Source organism: Hydractinia symbiolongicarpus, chromosome 11 (genome assembly GCF_029227915.1).
Source record: "Hydractinia symbiolongicarpus strain clone_291-10 chromosome 11, HSymV2.1, whole genome shotgun sequence".
Taxonomy (NCBI): domain Eukaryota; kingdom Metazoa; phylum Cnidaria; class Hydrozoa; order Anthoathecata; family Hydractiniidae; genus Hydractinia; species Hydractinia symbiolongicarpus.
Genome location: NC_079885.1, coordinates 12,174,107 through 12,197,459, shown reverse-complemented (window position 1 = coordinate 12,197,459; position 23,353 = coordinate 12,174,107). Strand labels below are relative to the sequence as shown.

The following is a 23,353-nucleotide window of genomic DNA, read 5'->3' as shown; positions in this document are numbered from 1 at the left end:
GTATTGGTCCTAGTATATTTGCCATGTTGGTATATATCACGCTGATTCTACCATTTTGATTTGAAAACAAGTGGGAATCTGTGTTAATGTTATAATTACGGTGGCTACCCAAACCTCTCTTAGCCTTAGTTTTCAAAAAATTTCGGCATTAGGTTTAAGAGAGATTCTCGAGTTCACTTTTACTTTACAGCAGCATTTTTGAGAATAAATACTCCACAGAAGATTACGTAAGTAAGTAAGTAAGTAAGTGACAGGGCGCACGCTATTTTGTAACTCTGGGGTGACAGCCCCTACCCCCGACTTTTTTGCAAAGTAATTCGTTTTTAAAAACTTTATTTTAAAATCTACTTTATTCAGCGCCTAAACATTTGATTTATTATCAGAAAAGGTCTAAGGCACTTAAAATTCGCAAAATTTTCTTGACCCCTGAGCGCCAACTATGATGGCCAACCTCGTCCCCAGGGCATCTTGTATCTTTTTCTGACCCTGGGCCTCCTCCAAGGCCATGTTTGTATCGCCGTCCCAGGGTCAAAAAAGATACAAGATGCCCTGGGGACGAGGTTGACAAGAGTTCTAAATCTCGTTCCTAAGGTCTTTGACGCGAATAAAAATAGGGTCGGCAAGTGAGTCTTTTTTGACGTCTTAAATTATTTGACGTCATATTTGTTGATTTGACGAAAATCACATTTCGACCATGCCGATACACTGTACACCGTGAAATGTCGACCTTTCATATACAGAAAACATCAACTACATATCAAGATGAATTTGGACAACCATCGACTTTCTCGCCCCCTCTCTTGTTCTACCAGGAACCATGCTTGTATCAACACGAAGGTAACATGTTTTATAGCTATATGATGGCCATAAAGAAACCTTTTCTCTTACCCGTGCGTTTCTTGGTTTTTAATATTTCTAATTTTTTATTAACTTTTACCTTTTTAACAGCAGGCTTGTTAGCAATAGATTTTAATGTATTTTTTTGCCAAAAGCTATTCACAAATGTGTTTCTCCAAATTTAGCTACCCACCAGCATAACTTTTTCGCAACCAATCAGAAAGGTGAATTAATACACATAACTAGTTAATTTTCAATTTTGATAAGCTGTTGGTATAAAAAAATTTTTTTTTTGGCCTGTTGTCACTATTATGAGTTCGGAATGCTGATCAAGAAAATAATTACAAAGATCTAATGTGTTATTTGGCTGACGAGTTCGCTTTAGAGTGTACTATTGTTTCATATAAAAAAGGTCCAATGTAACATTTGGCGATTGCAAACAACCTCGTCCCCAGGGTTTGTCGAGGTTGGATGGCAAAGCGTTAAAAAATCACTAAGAAGCTAAAGCTGTTCTATAAATGGCAACAAATCTTGCTATGGTACTTGGTGCAGTTAATTTCGAGCTTTGTTCGTAGATAGAACAACATTTTTACCATATAAACCGAAATTTATCCAAAAAAAATTCTTAATCTGTGTTCTCAAATGAATTGTAGCGATGGGTAGCTACGAAAATTTAAGCGAAATTTGAGTATTTTTCTGTAGGAAAACCACATAACACGGCCTTTTAAACTTCTTTTTCCGCTGTACGAAAAAAATCGACTAAGAGCCAATCACAGACCAACATTTTTGAATTTCCGCGCCCGAAGGCGTAGGAAATTCTTTAAAACCGTCGTTTTTTTCTTTTGGAGCATTTTTGAGAAAAAATCAACCCTGGGTTTACACGTTCCTCCGTCACAGATGTAAACTTCGCACCCAAGCTCCCCAACTACTGGGAACTCAAATGATGTTTCAGGACAAAATTAGTATTTGTTGTCAACAAAATTTGGCACAGTTAACAAAAAGAGTATGCTGAACATAATGGTGACATAATAATTTTGATTTTTTGCCACCTTAAATGTCATTTTAGGACAAAATTGGTCCAAAAATTAAAACTACTTCATTTTCAACAAAAATTGGCAAAGTTAACAAAAAAAGTATGGTGAACATAATGGTGACATCGAAATTTTGATTTTTGTCACCTAAATGCCATTTTAGGCCAAAATTGATCCAAAAATTAAAACCATTTTATTTTCGGCTAAATCTGGCACAGTTAACAAATAAAGTATGCTGAAAATGATGATGGTACAAAAGTTTGATTTTTGTCACCTAAATGTCATTTTAGGCCAAAATTTAACCAAAAATTAAAACTGCTTTATTTTCGACAAAAATTGGCACAGTTAATAAAAAAAGTATGCTGAAAATGATGGTCACAGCAAAATTTTGATTTTTTGTCAACTAAATGCCGTTTAAGACCATAAACGTTTCAATCACAAGACTTACCATGAATGTTAGGCTGTATTTTTTGTTAGCAATTTATTTTAAAATGTGAGTTTATTATGACACGTTTCGTTTTGTTTGCGTTTGTTGTAAGATATAATGTCACTTGTGTGCTTTATCTTCAGAGGTTCATGCACCAAACCTCCTCAAATGTTTAGCACAATAACACAACGAATTAGCAGGTTTTCATCAAATATTTTGGTAGCGAGCGGAAATTCTTAGAGCCCCCAGGGCTTCTTGTTTTAATTGGTTCCATCAATTTGTTTTTAGACGAATTAAATCCAAGATGCTTTCCCATTTCGATGCCAATTTTTCCCAAACGTCCTCGCGACGGTAAAATACCTATTGCAGCTGGTTTTGAAACTTACGTTGACCGGTTAAATGCAGGCAATCTAAAAGACGAATGGAATGATGGCTCTACAAGTTCTTCTGGTAGACAAACACCCGTTGAGGAGGTAGCTATGCTTAGAAATGACCTTTCTGTTGAATTCTTTATAAAAGCTTTGTTGTTTACTACTGAAAAATTATTCCTCTTTTGACCAAATTTTGCAACCTTCTTTTGTAGACATCTGATAAATAATCTATGGTAGGCAAAATAGTATGCTTAACATGAATAACTAATAAACTTGGGACAAGGTTGGTTGGTTGCTAGCAAAACACCCTAAATTGAATCCCATTAACAAATGTTACTGAATGTGGCCTGGGTACGAGGTATTTTTTTGCTATTTAGATTTATAATGATCTACCACATGTGTTGATCGAGGATTTAGTGAAAATTGGAACCTACACACCGTCCTCGCATTTACAAATATTTACACCAACAGAAACTAAAAAAATACAACCCCAGTTAATGGAAAATTTTAAAACAAACGAAACCTCAGTACGCTATAAACCCCGGGTTTACCGAGATAAACCTGAAAAGTGGCAGAAAATTGGATGCATTTGGGATAAAGTTCAAGAGAGAAAAGGAATATCGAAAGCAAATGAAAATATTACCAACAGGTAGGCTATAAGTCGTTCATCATCCTTTATATATCTAAATTAACAGGTTGTAATAGCGCCACTTATATTAGTGTTCACTTTTGAGTTGAGAATTTCTAAATAGGCGCCCCTGCTGAGTTTTTAATAAGAGGCTTATTTAGAAATTATCAAAATTTATCATTAAAAATATTTTTTTTAAAAACCGCAAACCGTCAACTCCCAACAAGCTTTCTTAAAGGCCGCGCTATCTCCAATATCTCTCAAGTACTCTCTTAAATATTGCTTTATCACAAACATCAGCTCGTCCAACCGCATCGTACTATGCTGAACAAAACTCTTTCCTTTTACCGTTTGCGATTTCGACTTTTTTATAAAAACTTTTGCTATATTGAACATGCGCATATCAAATTTGGATAAACACAAAAGACACTATAGGTTTAATAATTTCAATATAATAACTCATTGACTTCCCTCACCCTGCCCTATTTGTAGCAAGCACATGTTTTTACGCCAACCTTTTGACCGTTATTTCCAACTATTAAAATAGTCCTTTTATGCAGTGTGTGGTGTAAAATATAGTAAAATTATGTAACACTTTTTCAATTCTAAATTTGAACATAATTTGCAATTAATTGTACACGTATAGAAATGTGTAAATACCATATTTAATATAGACAGAGCTTGAAAATTTCCAGAGGCTCCACAGAGTTTAACAACTTGTCTACTGCAATTTCTGGCAGCTGACGTTTATTCTGCTGAATAAAATATATTTATTTTGTTTGTTGAATTATTTCAGGTTATCGAAAGACGCAACGCCTCGATTATTATTAAGACCCAGAATGCATCACGGCGCCATAGAAGCTACTACAAAAAGATACTCCACTACATCTGGCAAACATTATTTGTAAGTTATTATTTTTTCTAATGCAAATGTTACAAAGGTGGAGCGGAACTTTTTGTTGTTCTGCAGCAGGTTTTTATAATATAGTTGTCAGTCTAACTGCTTCTTCTCTTTCATAAAATAAAGCTTGATTCCACTCAACAGCAAAACGGAAGGTAGAACAAGCAAATTACTTAGGCTGTTGATAATTCCTTTGTTTTATAATTCTTTTTATTCCTGTGGGCAAAAAAACTTTGAAATGATTTCAACTTTCAGTTTGGATCAGAACGAAAAAAGTTTGTCAACCAATCAGATTTCAGATCTGAATTCTCCGTTCTAATCCGTTCCATTTCGTTTTTGAGTGGAAATTCACCTTAACATACTGATCGGTTACATTGTCAACAGCTTAACAGCGAGGGACGGAAGATGGGTGTTGTATGAAAGTGTTTTATGATTCATGTTTTGTAAACACCATTTCAATTACGTTCTGTTATGAGAGATCTCCATTGTTAGATAAACCACTTTCACCTAATTTTTACCAGTTGCCTGTGGAAAACTAGTTCCACTTATGGAACGTTTGCAACAAAATTAGACACGTTGTCAAAATGGGCATGGGCTAACTAAAAATCTCGTGAGCTTTTTGCACTTTTGCAATCAAATGGAAGCAAGCCTGTAAGCTGTAGCAAAACTTCCTATCCTCCTCTTTTTTTCCATAAAACACTCTATTCTCCAATGTGTGTTTGGCCTGGACAACACTAAAATAGGGAGCAAATAAACACCTTTTTAATCTGCTATTTTCGTTTCTCGCTAGCCGGGATAATATACCAGGATACGGTGGTTATCAACCGAGGCTACCTCATGCAAACAAAGATTCGTTATCAAATGAATATCAAGCTACGTCACGAATTTATTACAGGTATTTTTTTATGGTTTAAGCAGTTATTTCTTAAAAATCATTTCAATGTTATAATAAACTACATATTTGTTTGTCTTCTTTTATTATACCTAATTTTTTACCGATTGATAAAAAATAAGAGAAATCGACTGGAACAACATTAATTTATTCTTCATTATTTAGACGTCATCCATCTATATCATATCGTTTACCGTTGTACGGTCACAGAGGGCCGTTGTCAAGAACTGTGACGTTGACACAACCATGCAATCCTTTCAATAAGATTAGTAAAAACAGAATAACAGTTTCGTGAGAAACATGTAGTATTATATTTAAATAGGATTTTCATTCGTCCAGACAGTTTGTATTTTCTTCGATTTTTCTAATCAAATTGCCCTAAAAATGAAGCTGTACATAGTGAAACAACCTTATAGTGGTCTTCTCTCTACAAGGGATGAAATGACAGTCAAACTCTTATAACAAAACCTCTTTATACGGACACCACTCCAAGAAACACCCAATAGAGGATAACTCTTTATAGAGAACATCATTTTAAAGTTCCAAATTCATTACCTCCTAAAACTGAACTCTATAACTGACACCCTAAACAATGAGTAATATAAAATAATTAATGTTAAAAGTTTGTATAGTAAGTATTTTGCATAGTACATTATCGTAATTATTTAGAGATGACCCTAGAGGTATACAACTTCTGTCTATTGTCGGAATACACTACACTTATATAAAATTTCCTCACCTTTTTCACGGGTTTCATGTTCCTTATAAGTAAGACTACTTGCTAGAATGGAACTCACAATAGTAATGATATTTTATTACTATTTCGGAGCCTCATTCTAGAAAATAATGTCGCTTCCTTCCGTCACAAATATTTGCGCGAAGTACGAGTCATTATTTGACGTCAGATACTTTAATCTTGACGTAATAGTTCAAAATGGATACCAGGTGTTCACGAAGGATGTACGATTGTGCAAGAAGAAGCGAGGTATGCGTAACTTTCAAGAAAGCTTGCGCAGTAACAATAATTAAAAGTAAAAAGTTATAATTAAAATTATTCTAACCTTGTCTTAAGCTAACGACTGCTTGTGGTTGTTTCTTTTTTCTGGCTTGATTGTTCATGTACAAAATTATGGAGTTCCCATTTTATATGAACACACAAAGTTTAAAAAAGTTCGATAAATGAAAACTACTATTAAGAACAGAAGAGGGACAAATCAGGCTAAAAACACTCGAAAAATAACTGGTTCTTATCAGAAAAGTACGTATCCAAGAAAAAGAGAATATTCATATAATTTGAAAGTTCTTTCAACATAGACGATTTACTTTTGTAAAATATCTCATGCTGTTCGTTCAACAGCAGGAAAAATTTACGTTGGAACGTGCTGTTTTGTAAAAATTTGTTGATAAAGCATCAAAACGTGGGTGATTTTAGATTCACCCTCATGCCACGGAGTCAATGCTCTTGTTGTTCACCGTCTTCAAATAGTTAAATTCCATGTTAATTTTTTAAATTTTTGCTGACGATAGACGAAATTACGTAATAGGTATAATAACTCAAATATCATGGCTGTTTGCTGCTAGGGAGAAAGTAAACTCGTCAAAAATAGAATGAATTCAAACTTTGTCGCTCATGAATTTTCGATATAGCGGGTAATGCAGTCGAATGCTGTTGGTCAAAAGTTAGTCTACTGTATTTAGTCTTATGAGTGCTCCTGTCTCCCTAAATTACAAGGGTTTCGGACTATTTTCCAGCTCTTTTAATTATATCGCGCAAAAATGTTAAAATTATTCTGGCACCTTGCATTTTTTCTGACATCGGTTACCATGTCATAACGTGCAGTTTTGTGGAAGTAGGAACTACGCTGCAAAAAAATAAGACCAATTTGGAAACGACCAATAAATCCGGGACACTTGCAATGGTACACTGCCAATGGAATTTCTTTGAGATGAGGGGTCGCTTAAAAAAAGCCCCTTGTTACACCCACATCCACCTCATAGCTACGGACGCGTAAATAAACAAAAGTGTGTTAGGTGCAGATACTTATTTGAGCACTTCAAAACCGGGATACTGTGAGAAACATTCCGGCAAATAGTGAAATGTTCGTATTTTTTTATTAAGATGCACAACTCACAATCTTTATATTCTGTTTCTTTTCGATGTAGCTATACATTTTATGTTTAAGGTTTTTTAGCTAGCTACAGCAATCACGTACATCTTCCATAAATTTCAACCTTAGATATGCTTCATTTACGTCATTATTTTATTTTTTTATTATCCCAGAGGGGGGTGACAACCTCTTTGGGGCACAAAATATTATGTGGGTTTGGACTTCTGCTACCTAGCTAGTGTTGTTAAGTAAGTGTATATTGTGTTGTTAATATTATAGCTAGCTACCTGTGCAGGTAATTGGGCCTACAACCATTGGGAAGTAAATTCACAAATGGCTCCTAAATCTGGGAAGTCTAAAAAAGGGTAAGATGCTTTTACTTTTTCAAGGTGTCATTTCTATAACTAGCAATCAATTCTGTTCTGAGAGACTACTTATTTGAAAGACTTGCTATGTATCAGTAGATGTGCTGTGATTGGTAAACAATATATATATATTGTGTATAAAGCTTATATTTTGAAAAACACCATAGGATACTATGTTTATTTTCTTATTGTGTGGGGGGGGGGGGAGTTCTAGGTGTTGAAGCATACATCATGTGGTAAAAAGGAGAGACTCTTTTGATAGATTTATTACCTACATTGGCACATTTTGTTTACATTTAAATATATAGGCATCTGTGTGACTTTTTACATTTTAAGTGGTTTTCCTCAATATATTTGAAATTTCTGCCCAACTATAGCCACCGTTGAAAATATGTTTGGTTAGCGTTTCTAATTACAAAAGTGGGTCGGTCGGTCAGTTGGATAAAAATTTTCCCGAAAAATGACAAAAATACTATATATATTTCGCAGCCATATTTTGTTATTCGTTTTAAATGTACGCTAGCTGTATTTTTAGCCTCCGTTTCAAGTTTGATTTTTGTTAGTCAACGTCATTCCCATGGTTGTCGCTTGTATTGCCGTATAAATGCGAAGCAGGAAAATATAGCACTAAGTAGCTAGATTTTACTGCTCAAAAGTTTGACATAATTTAAACCGTTCTGTTTGAATGGTAACACATGACACTAAATAATGGTTGGACACTGCAATAAAAATAGTTAACTCTCTGTCTATTAAATACATTACATTTAATTTGTTTAGAAAAAAGAAGAAAAGAAAGGCTATCAGTGCTAAGGTAAGAAACAAAATCTTTATTCGATGATATTGGGAAACCTCTATAGTATCATATTACAGTTACAACAGCAGCCTTTCTCGTAATTACAATTTTAGCCTTGAAGTTTTTTAGTAATTCTTAAAAAAAAATTTAAATGCTGGGCATTGGTTTATTAGAAAATTGTTCCTTAAAGAAATATGTATAAATATTTAGGTATATGTCAACAACAAATTAGATTCTCATAAGATCCAAACTTTCCATAAGATTTAGGCTATTGTTAACATTCAGGAAATAATTGCATGATTTTATTTAATAAATTTTTGGGTTCATCATAATTATCATGATTCTTAGCTTAACGTTCGTTTTCCATACTAGCATGACGGGATATAATAATAACCTTCTTCAAATTTGATCTAGTTCTAAAATCAAATTCCTCTGCATCACTTTTTATTACCTCCAGCCAAGCCTTTCTCAGTCAAGCTCTTGGCTTTGTCCCAGGAACTATGAAGTGTCTACATTTTCTTACCCAATTATCTTCTTTCAAACAACACAATCTTCTTATTTGAATAACATCTCTAATGCTACGAATACCTAACCTGCTTCTTAGCTCATCCAAACGTTTTCTGTCTCTTACAATGGTGTTACACATCCATCTATTTGAAAAAAAGACACTCTCTAGACTTCGTTCCAAGCAGAACCTATCCTGCAGGTAACACATCTTTCAACACACACTTCACTACCCAACATATAACCTAAGTAAAAGAAATCCTCAACTATCTCTAACAAGTCACTGTTGTACATCATTAAAGCTGAAAATACTCATTGTCTATAATCTCACCTCTGCAATGTTTACATATAAACTAAATGTCAGCTCTTAACCTTCCTCCATTACCACTCCACTTCTTATGTACCCAATGCTTACAAGTCTGTCAAAAGATTGAAGTAGTACTACCAACACCTTTTCTCCAAATCCCACGAGGCCACTTTCCAACTACATAATTAGCTTCATTGCTGCTGATCATGACTTTGGACTTAGTTGCATTCACTTTCAAACCTTTCTATTATAGTTCTTTCTTCCAATTGTTTCACTTTTCAACTAATTCTTCCATCGATTTTGCTATTAGAACTAAATCATCAGCATGCAATAACTCCCATGGAATTCTGTTTTCAACTGACCAAGGTGTTTGAGTAACTTATCAATCATTTTTTTAATAACTTCCACTAAGGCATCACCTATGCCCTTAAAACAACTAACTATTTCACTTGACTGTCAGTCACTTGGGATAACGCCATCCTTCTGATTAGAAAGACTTGTAATAAGCTCAACTCCAATATATTCAGACACTTACCATCTCTACAACAACACCCGACACTGCTGCAGCCTTGCCAATTACTTAATTAATTAATTAATAATTAGTTAATTAATTGATAATTAATTAATTAATTAATTGATAATTAATTAATTAATTAATTAATTGATAATTAATTAATTGATTAATTAATCTACATAGCTGGTCCCTCTACTGCATCATCGTCAGGCAAATTATCCTCATCCCAATATGGGTATTTTTTATTTTTTATTTCTTACATATAGAGTAAATTGGAACAAGAAGCAGATTTGTACATCCAGCAAGATGAATTGCACAAAACATTCATCCAGCGAATTGGCAAATGGATGTTGAGTAATTTCGGCCGAGTTATTGATATCTTTCACAAGTTCGATCAAAATGGTGATGGTTTATTGTCATACGAAGAATTCTTTGCAGGTATGAGAGACCTAGCAGCACCGTTCAGTGCACTCGAACTTCTAGTGTTAGCCAAAACTGTAGATAAGAATCGCGATCAGCATATTGATTACACAGAGTTTGCAGAAGGTATTCGGTATCAAAGACCAGTCCGTATATGGAAAGATGATGGGTTGCCTGTCTTGAAGATACGTCGTGAGAAGTTCGAGAAATGTCCTTCTTGTAATATATGTCGTTGGGAAAGCAAACAACCAGATGACATAAGGTCTGTCTGACTTCCAGTTGTTTTTTGTTATTTGCATGAAGTCGAGGAGTATGTGAGAAAGTCTGATGGGCGGAAATTAATTTTAAAACTTTCGGTCAGTGAAAATCAAAATAAGTGTAGTTTTGTCATGACATAAATATGTTTTCCGTTTGCCAAGCAACACGAGAATTTGAAACAATCATTGACTGATATAAAATGTCAAGTCATGGTCTGGAGATAGTGAGAGATTTTTAGCTGGCTAAAGTCGTTTTGGAGTAAAAAAAACAACAACAAAAGTTTAGTGTGGTCAAAGTGGCCCGTTCAAATTTATTATTAGTTCTGTTCTCGTTTCAGATTTATCAACTTGGAAGTACAATACGCCTTGATGGCAAAACTAAAGAATATACCGTGTCATCTTCAAACCATCATTCATTCTCACATCACGATAGAGGGAGTGGTAGAAATGGTGAAAGCTCTATATGATTATACTGTTGTAAATGTCACCATATACCATGTGACAGATAACGTAAAGGTAGAACTAAAAAAATGGCAAACTTTAAAAGAATGTGGATTTGCTGGTGGAAGCGAGGATCTTCCAGAGCATGTGGAACTGTTTTATGAAGTCTTTGATGAAGGTATTGATTGTCCTTTACTACAGTGTGATCATTATTTCGACAGAAAAGCGAAGAGAAGGTGATAGCTTGAGTGATGTGAATATATCTGCAAAAACGTGTGGTTTACAACCAATAAGAACCTCGCCTTGCTTTTATAAATTTTTACGTCGTGTCTTTAGAAATGCAGCGAGTAATTATCAAAACATTTTGGTATTTATTTTACTAAAATATTTCAGTCAATCAATCAGTGCAATTTATGGAGCAGTATACATTTTTTTTTAAAAATTAGTTGTCAATAACATTTATTTTGTATTTCATAGCCATATATTGGATGTGACGGATACAATTTTTCATAAAATTCTAAAGGCAGAGTTACACGTGCGATATTAATAAAAATATCAATTTTTCTAAAATTTATTATCGTTGAAAATATATTTTGAAATTATACTTACGTGTTAATAAAATATTCTTCAGAATGAAGAAAAAATTCGTTACCATTCATTTGATTTTTAAATTAAATTGTATTTTTCAATCTATATTATAATACCCGTATACGTCTGTCCGTCCGTCCGTCTGTCTGTCACGCAAAATGGTAGCTTAGCTGCGCAATAGCGAGAAGCACGCAATGCGGTATAAAAAGGACGGGCGAACCCGTGGATTTTCCACGGGCTAACGACTAGTTTAATGTATAATATTTATAATGAGCACTCAAATCTTTGTTGTTGTTGTTTAAATATAATTTTATCATATACGGTAATAGGTTACACGGGCAAAATTATTCTTTACTTCAATATTTTTGTAAAATTGCATTAGTGCAACTCTGCTTTAATAAGAATATTGAGAAACCTTCAGGCTTTAATCTGATGTTAATATCACTTAATTCGAATTTTATTTTTATTTCTTTTATTTAATTTTCTAATAATAGGATATGATATTTTTTTGACATAATTTAGACACCAGGAAATTCGATCCCTGGGGCTAGTGTGACGATGCGAGTGATTCTAGTGTATATTTACTTTATTTATTTTATCGTATTTCTAGCTGCAAGATTAAAATTTCTTTCGTGTTTATAAATATGAAAAGTACGTCAAATATGACACAAGAATAATACAATATAATTCAGGCTGATCTCGGAAAAAAATATCCTTCAGTGTACGACAACAAAATATACGATAAACGATAAATTTTCATTGAGGCGTTCTTCGCTGAAGATACTAACATTTTGGTAACTCCCCGTTACCCTTACAACTTCGAAGCGTTCGCAAAACAAACAAGTTCCACCAATAAAAATTCTGAAAACTACCATCTTTAATGTAAAGGAAATTGAGCACATTAAACTCTGACGTCAGAAACTACAGCCACGAATGCTTTCATGTAAAGCAGGCTTCAAATTTTTTTATTCTGTGTCAAGATTAAGCGTTATTATGTGAAGTCAATTTTTCAAGTTGCTAGGTTACGAATTTTTATGCAATATATACACGTGCTTTCATACGAAGAATTGAACTTTGAACTCTTACTTCGTTTCCATGGTCACGTAAATTTTATATCTCCAAAACAGTATGAACAAGTGAGGCTTAGTTATTTCAAATTTGAGAATTGTTTTGTTTACCTGAACGAGGCTACGCATACTGAAAACGAGCTTAACCTCAAACAGAACGATTGAAAGGAAAAGGTGAAAAAATTAATAGTTAAAACGAGAAATAAAATCTTTAGGAAATAAATAGTCAACTAAATATCTGCTCAATCGCAAATGTCATTAAAAAGGTTTAAGATATACTTCTTCGTATATTTTTTTGTATGTTTCTTTTTAAAGCTCTTCATTAACCCTCGTCATTTCTCCTATTTTTTTGCCACTAAGAATCGCGTAAAATATCATTCTAACGATTATCGCTTTTTACTCGCGGATCGTATAACTGAAGCCTCCAGGTTTTGAGTATAAACGATTTCAACTCTTTGAGAATATCATGTTTCAAATCCAAGTTTCTTTCAATTCTTGCATTAAACTCTGTAAAGTTTCTGGCACGGAATTCTTCTTCAAGTAAACTTTCAAATGCGTTATATATTTGCAAACGTTTCTGTCGATCTAACTTTACCATTAAATCCTTTACCTCTTCGCATTTATCTTTGCAGCTAACAGCCGCCACGGTTCCACCAAAAGCGCCACCAAATAAAAGTCCCACAGGTCCACCACATAAACCACCAATGGTAGCCGATGTTCCTGTAATTAACCCGCCCTTTATGTTTTGCGGTACAACAACACGTAAATTCATTTCTTCAGATAGTAAGGATAAATACACAACGAAATCTTCCGGTGTGACAGGCATTTTGTATAAGAGTATAAAATCTGTTTCGATCGCTGTCCATCTATGTATATTGTGTTTTATTTTGATCTGCTCGTCCATATCTTCACGAACACCTGACGTAACACGTGATATAACATGGTGCATTGTTGTAGAACTAAACCCGGTAGTCATGGTAACTTTACTAATGATCACGTGTCACAACTAGATTATATTTACTTTTTTTTGACAATTACTTTTGAGGGAGACAAAAAAACATTTATATTTTTTTAAATCATTTTCATCTATATATTTTATTAACATGGAGATAACGCTCATGCTTCGCTTGCAGTGTTTTTCTGATTTAGCTCCACGTCGAGTTTTTAGCTAAAAATTCTTAACAACTTTATGTTTCTGTCATGTTGGGCGTAAAGTAATTTTTAAAAAACGCTTCAATTGGGAAGAAATTTTTTTCTATATAGGCCTTATGTGAATCCCGATTTATCCCGTTTATCGTGTACGGGGTTACCGCCACTGCGTTTTTTGAAACAACAAAATGTTTCACTGCAGTGGTTATTTAAGAGTGGCGTTTACTTAGACGAGTGTTCTATGCAAGCAAATAGTAAAATAAGACTTACTATTTTTGATCAGAGTTGAAAATATGTTAGCTGGAGAAAGAAAATAAGACTTAACTGGATGAAAACGCATTTCAACGATGAATGAATTTGATTTGAAAGAAGAAGAAAAGGAAGAAGAAGAAGATTCTATGACAACAGTATTGACAACAAAAAACAGTTTCTGCTCCTTTTTATCCATTTTCTGTTCTTTCCACGATGCGGTCAGGCAAGAGCATGTTCCTTGCCATCTTGATATTTTGAAGAAAGGATGAGAATGTAGAGAGAATGAATAAACATATATGTGACGTAAAACGTGTTGGATGATAGATCGTTTTACCGGCTCAAAAAGCTTCATCCAGCACATTTCCGACATTCATCCTGCAATCATCCAATCATCCTGTTATTCAGCTTGATATTTTTAACAGATTATTGATTTACTAATTAGTGGCCCGTGGAAAAATCCCAAGTTCGCCTGTCCTTTTATACCGCATTGCGTGCGTCTCGCTACTTGCGCAGCTAAGCTACCATTTTGCGTGACAGACAGACGGACAGACGTATACGATTATTATAATATAGACTAGTCGTTAGCCCGTGGAAAAATCCACGGGGTCGCCCGTCGCGTTCGCTCGTCCTTTAAATTTACCCGTCGCAAGAAAGTGGATAAAAATATATCAAAAATATAGCATTTGATATTCATGCGCATTTTAAAAATTTCGTGTTTCCGTTACGGGACGCCGCTTTCGCGGACACACAGACAGACGACGGCTATTATTAAAGAGACTAGTCGATAAATCCCGTGGAGTAATCCACTTAGGCAGAAGGACAATGGAAAAATAGGTTGTTTTAGTTTATTTGCTGACGTCAGCAGTGTTTGCCTTCATCGTATAGATCTTGAAATGCTGATCAAGAAAATGTATATGATCATGTATCTTTGACAAACGGTTGCAGAGATATCAAGGTTTAAAGGTGTTTTGATGACGTCATCAAACCGTCCATTCCGAAACGGATTCGGGGACCCAGGTTTGGAAAACTTACCCAAATTGGTCCCAGGTTGTCCCTAGTTACCCACGCGGTGAAAAAACATGGACGTCACCACCTCGTTTCCAAGTTACTTGGCCTCAAAGTTTTAAGTGCATTGTAATGGCTTCACTAATCTTAATTAACTTGGGAGAACATAACAATATAAATGATTGAAATTTTACATTATATATATTGTTAACATTATCATTAATATTTTTAACAAATTGCTTAAAGAAAAATATATACCATAGTTTTGACATATTTTTTATCAAAAGTACAATTTAGGCACGTGTTGCATAAAACGGAAAAGTTCATTTTTTGGTTTTCTAAAATGTATATTCTTTAAACATTTCTATGACGCATCGGTTCCAACCATGATGGGTCCTCGTACATCACTAATATTTTTCGTCGTCTTCTGTTATATCAAAAAGACAAAAAAACCTGGGGACGAGGGTGCCAGGTGCTAACAAATTCTTTCAAACATCAGCCTTAAATGCTTGTTTAAAGTTTTTGTCCCGAACAACAAAATATGAACGCGACCGTACAGACTAAAAACGGGCTTTATTCCACAAGTTTTTATTGACACAAAATAATTTAACCTCGCATGTTAGCATATGGGCGCTTGTTAACATATGGACGCTTGTAAACATATGGGCGCTTATTAACTTTCAGCAGAGACAAACACCTGAGAGAGGGGACGCTTGAAAGATCTTTTAGGGGCTAACTTGAATCGCCATGATATAAAATCTTTTTCATAAAAAAGAATGTGTAATTAACTAGAAGAGTGTAAATAATATCAATTAACAGCAGAGGTCTTAATTGCTCCAATTTGTAAGATTACTTCCTTCGTTAATTATAAGTATAGAAATATACAATAGTAGTAATACTATTTGTTCACAAAAAAACATGTGTATTAAACGTAATCCTCTTAAATCTTTTTATCATCTTCTATCTAAAGCTTGATTTCAACTACAGACAAATTTGAAGAATGTGTAGTTTTTTTAACGTAAACATTCAAATCAATTCATCGACTCTACATTGCATGTTGTTGAACTTTATCCACTGACTCTATTGTACCGAATAAACGAGTAATTGAAAATGTAATAAACTTGCCAATTCACATTTTGTGTGCGGGGATCTCTCAAGAAAAAACGTTTATGGTTTGTGGATGCATTTTAATGACATCCCCCTCGGTCCCTTTAACGTGCAATGCAACGGTGTAGATTCGTTTTTACTACTTGCATTTTAAAAATATTTTACTCCTGTCAATAAATTAAAACATATTCACCCATCAAAGGTTTTTTAACATGTGTAAACTCAATAATAAGAAATCCTGAAGAAGTCAAAAATTAACTAAAAAATCAGGCAGGTGTTCGAATAACCAAAAATGGCCGAGGAGATCATACAAAAATGGTGTTCTCTAATGCTTCTCTAGTTATTTTTACAAATTGCTCAATTTTTTTGCAAGGTCCCTTATATAATGGGCTCTTTTAGGAAAGCATCATCATCCTCGTTCCCAGGGTCTTGCTGCTAACTCGCTATTGCAGAGCAGTTTTGTTGACTTTCCCTAGTGTAAATGAAGCTTAGTTTTTTTCTGTACAAGGATTTTTTCGTATTTAATGCATTTCAAATATTTTTGGAAGTTATAATTCAATAACGTTAAGTTTCCTAATTACTTTTTTCTAACAACTTTGTCCTTAAACGTTGATAAAAGACATTAGAAGAGCGTTGGTAACGAGGTTGATAGATAAGATAGTCAGAATTGCTCATATTTAAGCTACTAATCTTATTTTACCCATTCGAAAACATTTTGTGGAGATGAAGAAATACGACGTAATGTAAGTTGGTTTACTCTTTTTGTTAATCTAATAAATACATATTTCTTTTTAAACAATAATCTTAGCACAAAGTAGTTTTTCAGGGGGGGATAGTGTATACTTCAAGCAATGTCGTGTTAAATTTTCATAACTATGTGTAGAAAAGATAGTCATGAACATTGGACTACGTTAAGTTAGTAATTTAGAAAAGACTCACAACGAAATTGCTATAAATGTAACTATATTCAACTTCAACGTCGTCATTCTGACACTCACGAATTACTTCCCAGGGTCGTCATTCTGACTCACCTTTGTGTACAATCTTTCAAAGTGACTCAGGAAAAGTAGTAATAAAGATCCATGAAGGCAGATAGGCACTGTAAAAGAGTTTTTTCGACCTCCTATCATTTGGTATTCACTTTTATTACCTTGGATCTCTCAGTATTCTAGAAACGAGGTTTAAAACCGTAAAAAAGATCTACTATGGTTCTTTCGTGTTGTTTATATTTGGAAACGATGTATGATATTTTATTTTCTAATCTCATTGTTAAACTCATTGTACCATTAATTTAAATGAGTTATTTCGCTGTCATTAATTAGTTTATCAGTCAAGATGAACATACAAGAAAGTCTTTGTGTTCTCTTGCATGGAAAAAAATTAATATTAACAACTTAACAAATATGATAAAAATAGTTCTGTCGATGCATAGTGGTATAAAAAAAAATAGTGAAAAGCAGCCTCTCCTTCCTTTTACCTTGAGCTATGCTTTATTACCCACCAGAAAAAAAGTTCTTTCAATGGACTGACAATCACAACCTCCATGAAAATGTAAAATATCACAAAAGGTGTTTACGTTGAGACAGGTGAAAGTAGGAAGAACTGACGGTAATGGTAATTTTTGAGTAATCTTGAACTGAGATCCAATAAATGACTTGCGGTCTATCCAAGCGCTTACAGACGTATGTTAAGTGGTTTTAGGTTACTACCAGAGATTTTTCAACTCTCCACTCGTATGATGGCTGTTTACTTCACTTTATCATTTTGCTGTTAGGCCAGACACCTATTAGAATAAGCGAAGCAACAAATCTATTGCCCCGTTTATTCCAGTCAAATAAGGTTTTAACCCGCACATTTTTTATAATTACCATATGTTTTCTTAGTGAAAGTCAGTAATACAGTTTGTAAAATGTCACAGTTTGGTAACTATTTCTGAGGGTGTCAGTTCTCAATCTTGTTCCCAGAGCAGTCTGCTGGCGGGACAATTATTAACATTTTTTGACAAATCTCTAGTGACGTTAGAAACAATTTGTTTCCAAAAAACATGAGCTTATTTCGTTTTTACGAAAGAAATACTACCATAAAAAATTAGCTGACGTTGAATATTTTTTCTTAACAGGAAAGGAATTGTAGAATCTCTTGGCATTAACAAATCGCATACAAGAGTTGCTACTACAGCCCTACTTTGGTTGCTAAGTTACACCGCCACAACGATTTCCACTGTTCATGCATTGCCAAAGAAAGGGAAGAATGGTGATAATGGACGACTCCATGTGACCGATTGGTTGTTTTTGTCCGTACTACAAGCTGGAGTTGCAGGAATCGTTGCTCTGGTTTGTTCAAGATATATTATAGATGCAAGATTACATGCAAGAAAAAATGTAATATTTGCATCTTTGGCAAATACAATTGGACTTTTTACATTAAATTTAGCTTTTAGCTTATTTCCATCGTCCACAAATGTTTTGGTCATAAAATCTTCTGAGTTTGTTTTCACTTTCATAATTGCTGTTGTGTCAAAGAGAAAATACTATACTTGGGCACATTTGGTAACGATATTCATAATTGTTCAAGGAAACTTCATTTACTTCAATCCTATTTCAAGAACTAGCATGTATGCGCTGGCAGCTGCTTTCGTGTCCAATACTGCATTCGCCCTGCGCAATATATTCCTTCAATTCCATGAAAGCAAACGAAGCAACGAAAAATTTGCTGTTATGACAATGTGGAGTCTTATTTTCAGCTTGCCAGTGTTTTCTTTTGATTTTAAAACCAATGCAAATATCACTAACATCAATATATGGATGCTAATTGCTATAGTTTCATATATACTATACAATTTACTTTCAGTTGTTATAATACGACATGCTTCATCAAGTAATTACTCTGCTCTGACTTTGATGAAGTGCATTTTTGCAATCGTAATTCACTTGATTTATTTTTCAATTTTTTTATCCGTGAAAATGAAGATTGGTATTGTCGTGTTGTTTTGTGGTTTAGCTTTATTTGTTTACGTCAGTTATGCAGAAGAAGAATGTCACCACAAAAGCAGGAACCAGTTATCCAAAAAAATATGGGTCCTGATTTTAATTCTTTTAACCTTTTACGTAGGAATTCGCACAGATAAAAACATTGCCTTAAACGAAAACAAACCGAAGAATATTTTTACTTCTTGGGTGTATAATAAAGATGTACCTTCGCAATTCGTCGAAGAAGTAAAATGGATTGCGCGTGAGCAGAATAATTCTACTATTTTTATATATTGTGCAACTACTAGATGCATGAAGGCATGTGAAACAATACGGTCAATCAATGTCAAAGTTGAATTTCTTTATCTGTATGATTTAATTAAAGACACAGCGTTTCATGAATGGATGAAAAAATTACCATTGATTAAATTGCTAGCTGGCGAACGTTTTGAAGATTTACTACAACATGTCATCCGTTTAAGCTTACTGTACAAGTATGGTGGCATCTTCGTCAATCTAAAGTATCGGTTGAGCGACTCCCCTCTCTTTTTCTTTAACACCACAGCTTGGATTGCAAGAAATCCGCAATTAAGCTTATTAGATATCTGTTACTTTCCGCAACGTAGTCACTTTTTATTGTATTTATCAGAAGCTTTAGTAGATCAGTATACTTTAAAGCACAATTTAGAACAATGCCCAAAAAACTTCCAACTAGATGAACACATCAACACGATGTATCAAAAGTATCATGACAGACAGAGCTGTGAAAAAACTGTCATTACAGATGTTACAGTTCACAACGTTAAAAAGATGCTCTATTTTGTAAATAAACAAAATCATTTCGCCACTCTTTCTTTTCAATCGCGTGGCATCCTGGGTGGTGGTAACATTGGTGATGAGATCCAGGGATATGCTGGTATGCAGTTTCTACCATACATTGACACCTTTATTGATCGTAAAAACTTAACGGTACCTACGTCGCAAAAAACATCCGACACTGTTGTGTTTTTAAATGCATGGTGGGGAAATCCAGAATTTAATTGGCCACCGAAAAATTCAGTATCACCTCAGTTGATATCAATGCATCTACAGTCGGTCGTGTGGCCAAAGTTCTCGCAATATATTTCCTATCTAAAGGACCGGAAACCGATCGGGGCACGTGATTTCTCTACTTTGTACTGGTTGCAGAGTCAAGGGGTTCCATCTTATTTTTCCGGTTGTTTGACGTTATTTTTAAGAAACTACTATGAAGACAAGGATCGAAGTGATGAAATTTACGTTGTCGACGTCAAACCTGAATATCAACGACTTATTCCAAGCCATATTGAATACAAAAAACTCACACATGACCATAAAGATAAAAGATTTAATGTTATCTCGCTGTATTCGATTTCCTATGAGCGCATTGAGATGTACTCTAGAGCTAAACTTGTCATCACTCAACGAATTCACGCAGCTCTTCCGTGCGTCGCATTGGGAACTCCAGTTATATTTATCAACACCCCGAATATGCCGGGGGCAGGAGGGTCGGCTAAACAAGCGTCACCTCGTACAACAGGACTTACAGGGTTGTTTCACACCTTAAATATGTATCAAACACGGAAGATTTTCGCGAGGATATTCTTCAAGGAATTTAATTGGAACAACCCTCCTCCTAACCCTGGATATGGATTATTAATGAAATTAAGAGCAACACAGTGGAATGTGTTGAGAAGAAATCCAATTTTTTACGATTCAGCTAAAAGGTTCGGCCTCATTCCTCCAACAACAATAATTCAAGCAGAATTATTTAAACTCGATATTCACATGGTCTACCACTCTAGCACTGGACAGACTACGAGATTGGATAATTTTTCCTTACGAGTGGTCGAATCACTGTTGCATCATCATCCTTCCGCACAGTTAATGATATACCATACCAATAAACTTGAACAAAAAGAATTTGATGTGCTCTCTGAAGTTGGATATAACATTAGAATCAAAACTTATAATCTAAAACATTTAATCGAACAATCAAATATCGACTCTTTAAAGAAATTTATTGAACGTCCAAATATTATGCAATGCCAGCATCTACCGCTGATAAAATTACTGCTTTTATACAACGTAGGCGGTGTGTTCATTGAGCAAAACGTTATTGTTACAAAGCCATTTCTGCTAATTCAGCAAAACACATTGGATGGCATAAACACCTCTGTGATATCTTTTATGAAGTTTGAAAAGCAAAACCCGTTAGTAAAAAAAATGGCAGATTTATACGTTGAGCGCTATCACCACAAAGAGGATTGTACAAATTATATCCAATCATCTCTATTGAACCCGTTTATTGGTGAAAATCCTAATACTAATCAACCAATAATAAGGCATTTATCACGTGAGGATGTAACAAAGTGCGTAAAAGACACGGTCACACTTACGGAGGAATCGCATGGTATTGCAATATCTCAGGTTGATTTAGAAAGAAATTTTAATATGTACAACACTTCAAGAGGATCAACATGTAACTACCTTTTAAACGAATTTTGTGTACTATGTAGTATACTATACTAAATGACAAAAGGTGGGAATTAGAATTTTAACGTTAATTCTGGAATTAAGGTTAATTCCAATCTTATTCTGTGAAATCTTCTTATAGTGGACATCCTTTACAGCGGACGCTTCTTTACAGGAGACACTTTTCCTAGCAACGGATAAAACAATGGTCAAACTCTTATAACCTCTGTACATATTTTTCGATTATTTTATCATACCCTAAAACCCGAAAACAGATTTTTGTAGTAATAAAGGTAACTAGTCGTTAACCCGTGATAAAATCCACGGGGTCGCCTGTCCTTTACATATCACATTTGTTTATCGCACGTGTTTCCGTAATAGAAAGACAAAGACACGTTATGGAGTGGGGTTCTACTGTTCATAAATCTTATCGTGCTTTCAATCTTGTTAAATAACGCCCTGAAGGGAGCGATTCATTAAAACGGCTACTGCATGTCCCCTACAATATCGTTTCCAGAGCTACTCATTAAATTAATTTTCTTTTTAACTGTTGTTCTGTCTACGTGTATTTTCCGCGGAGACTTAAGGCTAGTTTTTTTATATAATTTTTTTAGCAACAATAACTTAAAATAGAGAAACAGTGAGGAAACGGGACTGTTTTAAACATTGCATTCATAAAAATTTCTTTAGTATTTGGAATCAAAATGTCCATGAGAGTTGGGTTCATATGACAGGAAAGGATCGAAGATCGACCCCAGCACCTTTTTCCGTCGAGAAGATAAAATAATACAAAAACTACTTTTGCGGGCAGAAACTTTCGCGTATAAAAAAAGCGAAATTTATGGAAAAAACTTTCGCGTCTCGCATTTTTTAAAATAAATTTGAAAAAACTTTCGCGAATCGAGCAAAAATAAGTTTTTTTTTAATTTTTATAATTTTTCTTGCTTTGTTTAAAGTAAAAAATAGAGTTAATTTTCTTAAACTTTCCACTCAGAATGCGTTTGACTGTTTTGCCATCAAAACAGTAATAAAAAAGTCAAAATTGTAGGACATTCACCTAAGGAGATCTCAAGGATAACCAAATACTTTTTGGATCGTGGTTTTACTATGCATTGTAAGTTATCTTCACGACGTTATCTTCGTTCACCCCTAGTACAAGGATGACTAGAAATTCAGTGCGAAGTCGTGCTTACTTCGTGTGTAACAATGCTACAATGAAGACTGATTGCTCGCTACATATGGAATTGATCACGGATCCTCATAATGAGCCTGCAGAAGACAGAGCCGTTGACAACCTTTTCAATTTTGTAATGATTTTAACCCCAGTCGTGGACACTCCACCTGTTTCAGCAAAAATATGAAGAAGAAGAAAGCTACGACAAGTACTGAAGAAAATAAATATATTAGAGAAATGTTCAGCATGACAAAAAGACAGAAAGAGACAAAAGTTATTGTAATAGATTAATAGACTGAAAAAAGAAAAAGATTGTATACGTGTTAATAATATCCATCCATGTGTCACTGATTTTTTTGATAACAACGAATTTCAAAGAGGGGCCTTAAATTTGCTTGGAAAAGAGAGATTTTTTCGCTGTTTTGAAATTTTTAAAGACAACAACTTTGGCTAAAAATGGCCGAAAAAACAGTACTTAGGAAGGTTTCAAAAGACGTATTTGCAAGTAATAAGAAGAAAGCGATTAAAATGTCATTGGAAATAATTAAAATGTTTCCAAATAATCTAGCAGCACAAATTGTAAAACTACTTTCAAAAATAAAACACATTCTTTTAATTTTAACGACATGTTTTGACATTCTAATTGTCATCACCAGGTTACAAGTTTTTAAAGTTTTGATAATAATAATAATATTTACAAGTCTAAAAGTTATATTTAGAAACATCAAAGAATAATTACTACAATAAAAATTA

At 34.2% G+C, this 23,353-nt stretch overlaps 4 protein-coding genes across 5 annotated transcripts; 3 read left to right on the top strand and 1 right to left on the bottom strand.

The window, feature by feature from the left end:
* The first annotated feature begins 295 nt into the window (after positions 1–295).
* On the top strand, positions 296–5,425 carry LOC130613907 (uncharacterized). Its single transcript, XM_057435265.1, has 6 exons — positions 296–837; positions 2,584–2,768; positions 3,044–3,315; positions 4,091–4,198; positions 4,986–5,090; positions 5,253–5,425. The coding sequence occupies exons 1-6, from the start codon at positions 720–722 to the stop codon at positions 5,380–5,382; spliced, it is 918 nt and encodes a 305-aa protein (XP_057291248.1). The 5' UTR covers positions 296–719; the 3' UTR covers positions 5,383–5,425.
* Positions 5,426–7,094: 1,669 nt separating this feature from the next.
* LOC130614357 (uncharacterized) lies at positions 7,095–11,634 on the top strand. 2 transcript variants are annotated; one of them, XM_057435781.1, is made up of 5 exons: positions 7,095–7,186; positions 7,475–7,560; positions 8,338–8,371; positions 9,945–10,360; positions 10,694–11,634. In XM_057435781.1, exons 2-5 carry the CDS (start codon positions 7,529–7,531, stop codon positions 11,034–11,036), a joined length of 825 nt encoding a protein of 274 aa, XP_057291764.1. In that variant the 5' UTR covers positions 7,095–7,186; positions 7,475–7,528; the 3' UTR covers positions 11,037–11,634. The 2 variants fall into 2 exon arrangements, with proteins under 2 accessions (XP_057291764.1, XP_057291765.1); XM_057435782.1 differs by lacking the exons at positions 7,095–7,186; positions 8,338–8,371 and having other exon boundaries at positions 7,376–7,560.
* Positions 11,635–11,952: 318 nt separating this feature from the next.
* On the bottom strand, positions 11,953–13,366 carry LOC130614358 (protein C19orf12 homolog). The gene has a single exon (XM_057435783.1). The coding sequence runs from the start codon at positions 13,353–13,355 to the stop codon at positions 12,831–12,833; it is 525 nt and encodes a 174-aa protein (XP_057291766.1). The 5' UTR covers positions 13,356–13,366; the 3' UTR covers positions 11,953–12,830.
* A 3,118-nt stretch (positions 13,367–16,484) lies between these two features.
* LOC130614495 (uncharacterized) lies at positions 16,485–21,691 on the top strand. Its single transcript, XM_057435923.1, has 2 exons — positions 16,485–16,707; positions 18,084–21,691. Exons 1-2 carry the CDS (start codon positions 16,688–16,690, stop codon positions 21,481–21,483), a joined length of 3,420 nt encoding a protein of 1,139 aa, XP_057291906.1. The 5' UTR covers positions 16,485–16,687; the 3' UTR covers positions 21,484–21,691.
* Positions 21,692–23,353: the final 1,662 nt, after the last annotated feature.